Here is a 4081-nt window from a genome sequence, read left to right as displayed (position 1 = left end):
CGGTTTCCGCAAACCCGCCAATTTTAGACACGGTTTTTCGCGTTTCTGGGGAAAATGGCCAGGTTTTGCTTTTAGCGATGATTTCTTTGGGGTTTTCGGAGAATGGGGCCCAACTCCTTTCAGCGATGGTTTTCCTAAATTAAAAAATTTCCTTGCTTGTGTTGATTTTTGGTTTTTTTGATTCGATTGGCAATATAATTATTTTAATAATTAATTATATTATAAGCAGGGACGACGGGATTGGGAGGAGAGCAGCCTTGACACCTTCTCTTCTTTCGACGTGGGAGGCGAAGGAGAACGAGAGAGAGCGGCACACCCTCTCTCTCTCTCTCTCTCTTCTATTTTGTCTGCGTTTCCGCCATAGCCAGGAGCTTCACTACAGGTTCTCTCTCCTTCTCTCTCTCTCTCTCTCTCTGTCTGATGCTTCACAGTGTATTTTTAGGCATATCTCTCTCTCTCTCTCTCTCCTTGTCTCCTTTTCAACTCCTGCCCTGTCTCTGTTCAGGCCCGTCCCTCGCTCTCATCGTTTCGTAATCTGCATTGTCCTGTGCTTCCGCTTCCTCTCTGCCTCTTCCACCTGAAAACGCCCCGCTTTCTTGAGCTTTCATCTCCATCCTTAATTCTTCTCATCATAGCTGCATTACTGTGTGAGATCTGCACTATGTAATAACGTATTCTTATCAATTTCTGGTATAAAGTGTGTTTCCTTTTATACAATATCAGGCGTAAAGTGTCTAATTCCGTACACTAAACCTTAACTTTCACTGTAATGCTATTTACTTCTAGACAAATGTCAGGTATGCAGAGCTTAATTTTATACCCTAATCCTTAGTTATCACAGTAATCCTGTTTCCGATAATATTCAATGTGTTCGCTGTGACTAGGGTTTTTCGTTCTGTATATTGATCCTCCCATATCTTTTCAAGTCGACGGTATCTGACTTATTTTTTGCCACGACAGGGCTCAACTAGCTCCTGTTTGAAGAAATGGGTGCTGGAGGAAGAATGTTGTCCTCTAACGCAGAGGAGAGATACAGGGCACCATATGCGAGGCCGCCATTTACGGTTGGGCAGTTGAAGAAGGCTGTTCCACCTCATTGTTTCAACAGATCTCTGCTCAAATCCTCATCCTATCTGGTTGTAGATCTTCTTGTGGCGAGTGCTCTGTTCTACGCCGCCTCGCACATCTCATTTCCGGGTCTGCTTGGTTGGATCCTGTGGACCATCTACTGGATCGCACAGGGGTGCGTCCTCACCGGTGTATGGGTCATTGCACACGAGTGTGGGCATCATGCATTCAGCAATTACGCCCTTGTGGATGACATCGTTGGACTTGTTCTGCATTCCTGGCTTCTTGTGCCCTACTTCTCTTGGAAGTATAGCCACAGGAGGCATCACAGCAACACGGGAAGCATTGACCGAGACGAGGTATTTGTCCCCAAGACGAAGGATAGGCTCAACTTCTTGTCAAGGTTAATGAACAACCCTCTTGGGCGTCTGATTGCTATCACCATAACTCTGACTTTGGGATGGCCCTTCTACCTCATGTTCAACGTTTCGGGCCGGCCCTATGAGAGATTTGCATGCCACTTTGATCCAAATGGCCCAATTTTCAACAACAGAGAGAGGCTGCAGGTGCTGATTAGTGATATAAGCCTTGCAGGTGTTGGCCTCTGCTTCTACAAGCTGGCTGCGGCATATGGGCTATTATGGCTTCTCAAAATATATGCCGTTCCTCTGTTAATTGTGAATGGGTTTCTTGTCCTCATCACATTCCTTCAGCACACGCACCCTGCCCTTCCTCACTACTCTGAGGCAGAGTGGGAGTGGCTGCGTGGAGCACTCTCGACAGTGGATCGTGACTATGGGATCCTCAATCACGTGTTTCATCACATAACAGACACTCACGTGGCTCATCACATATTCTCTACAATGCCACACTATCATGCAGCTGAGGCAACTAAGGCAATCAAGCCTATATTGGGCAACTATTACCAGTTTGACAGCACCTCTGTTCCTGTGGCCTTGTGGAGGGAATTCAAGGAGTGTGTGTTTGTGGAGCCTGATTCTCCCAAGGAAGGTGGAATTTTCTGGTACACTAATAAGCTGTTCTAGTGATGTAGAAGAAGCATGTTACGGATGGTAATGTAGTGCCCATGGTGGGCTGCGGATGAGGATGTAACAGCAATGCTGGCTATTTGGGCTCTGAGAACACTCTGTAATTGGATTGTTTTTCTTTGCCTCCATCTGCATGTTACTGTTCTCACGTGTGTGGTCTCAACTGTCTTTCTTTGTGTTAGTTAAGATTCTGAACTTTGAAGTGACACTCAAGACTTCCTTCCCTACCCTACCCTACCCTACCCTACCCTAACACCCCCCACCTGGGAGGTCTCTTTCTTCACAGTTTCATTACGTCTTGTTGTGGCTAAACGCTACAAGTTGCTTTGAATGTACCCTACATTAGTGGGAGCTGGCTTTGAATGGTTTAGAACTTTGAAATTCTTCTTCCCATCAATTTATATTCCATCACAGCCACGTGATATTCAATGATGAGGATGCAATTCATGCCCTACAGTGAAGTAAGTTGTTGAATTACTGGCCCAGGACACATGCAGGGGACGAAGTCCCAATCAAGCAAATGCCACTTGCTAACTCGTACTTATGGGTTTACTGGTAAAAGGACACGCCGCACTATGATACTGCGAGCCTTGAGGCTTACCATCGAAAAATGAAATGAGTGGACCCATGTCCTTCAAAAAGGCTGCCAGGTTCTGACATTAGGAAAGTATACAATCCAACAGAACTGTGAAAAAGGTACCCAGCCTTATTCTGAGGCCCAGAAGCTCTCATTTCTGGTCCACGAAAGATTTGGCTCACTTGGTTTTCTATGGGAGTTCTGAGGTTTTAGGCGCCCCCGGAGAGAGCAGGTAGGAGCCATGCCAGCGTTTTTCTTATGTGTAAGTAGGATAGCTTGCAAGCTGAATGAATGGCAGTGATGGATTGTAGTGGGATCCTCCTCTCAGGTGACTCTAGGCAAAGCAAGAGGATCAACCAGGTATTCTAGCGAGGGAGGATTCGGATGAGAAGGTGGAAATCTTGGTAAAAGGGGTGTGAATTGACATGGCATTTGTATCTGGCAACAATTCATTGCACTCCACTTATTAAAAGTGGGCGAATGTCTCTTGTGGTTTCATCCCTGCAGAAGAAGGGTGGGAATCTTGAATAGTTCTTTGCCTGCAGCCAAAAGGGTAGTCATTGTCATCTTTTTTGCCATGGCCACAGCCACGGCTGCAGCCACGGCCGCGCCTTGTGAACCGAGGCGCTGGTGGAAGACAAGGAAAACCTGTTTTTGATCCTGCTGCCCTTTGTGAATCTACCTGGAGCAAGATCACAGATTTACCTGCTGAGATTCACCATGTGAATATATGTGCCCCAAGTAAGTGGTTCATACGAAGAGAAGACATGAGCCCACCACTTCATACAAAGAGAAGACATGAGCCCACCAGTTCATGATAAAGAAGTTTGCTCTCAAGTGCTGATAGGCTATAGGGAGACCTTAGGCTATCACCTCACCTTTTGGATCTGCTTTTGGAGGGGGTTATATCACCTTTGGGAACTTGCTTTTAGGCATTAAAGCAGTGCTGCTGGGTGCTCTTTTGGATAACAAAAGGGCAATGACCATTGGCATATGAGGGAAGAGCTCTAAAAGCTCAGTGCACAGATGAGTGATGGTGCACCATAAAAGCAAACACACCCAAAACTTGAGGCCCATCTGTATGTTGGTCCAAGCTCATCTGACATGACTGGGCTGGTTCGTACGATTCTGAAAAGATGAGGAATGTGAAGCTGTCACATGTATTTAAATGAGCCGGATATGAGCAATTCTGCGCAGGGTCCCCAGCTCCTGATATAACTTTGAGAGAGAGAGAGAGAGAGAGAGAGAGAGAGAGAGAGAGAGATGTGTAACTTTGCAAACCGACCATGTTCATTCGAATTTCTGAACGTAGTCGTGAAGTAGAAGGCAACATAACTATGAAGAATAAAGTTATATTCATTCAAATGTCAAAAAGATAGGCGCAGCG

The 4081-nt window shown here is 45.9% G+C and overlaps 1 protein-coding gene across 1 annotated transcript; it reads left to right on the top strand.

The window, feature by feature from the left end:
- Nucleotides 1-226: 226 nt before the first annotated feature.
- FAD2 (fatty acid desaturase 2) lies at nucleotides 227-2245 on the top strand. The gene is made up of 2 exons (XM_087685300.1): nucleotides 227-382; nucleotides 961-2245. Exon 2 carries the CDS (start codon nucleotides 987-989, stop codon nucleotides 2112-2114), a length of 1128 nt encoding a protein of 375 aa, XP_087541426.1. The 5' UTR covers nucleotides 227-382; nucleotides 961-986; the 3' UTR covers nucleotides 2115-2245.
- Nucleotides 2246-4081: the final 1836 nt, after the last annotated feature.

Source organism: Lygodium microphyllum, chromosome 1, assembly GCF_053477565.2.
Source record: "Lygodium microphyllum isolate KBCC chromosome 1, Lygodium_microphyllum_v1.1.10, whole genome shotgun sequence".
Lineage (NCBI taxonomy): Eukaryota > Viridiplantae > Streptophyta > Polypodiopsida > Schizaeales > Lygodiaceae > Lygodium > Lygodium microphyllum.
Note: the sequence above shows the minus strand (reverse complement) of the source record. Positions and strands in the feature narration are given on the sequence as shown.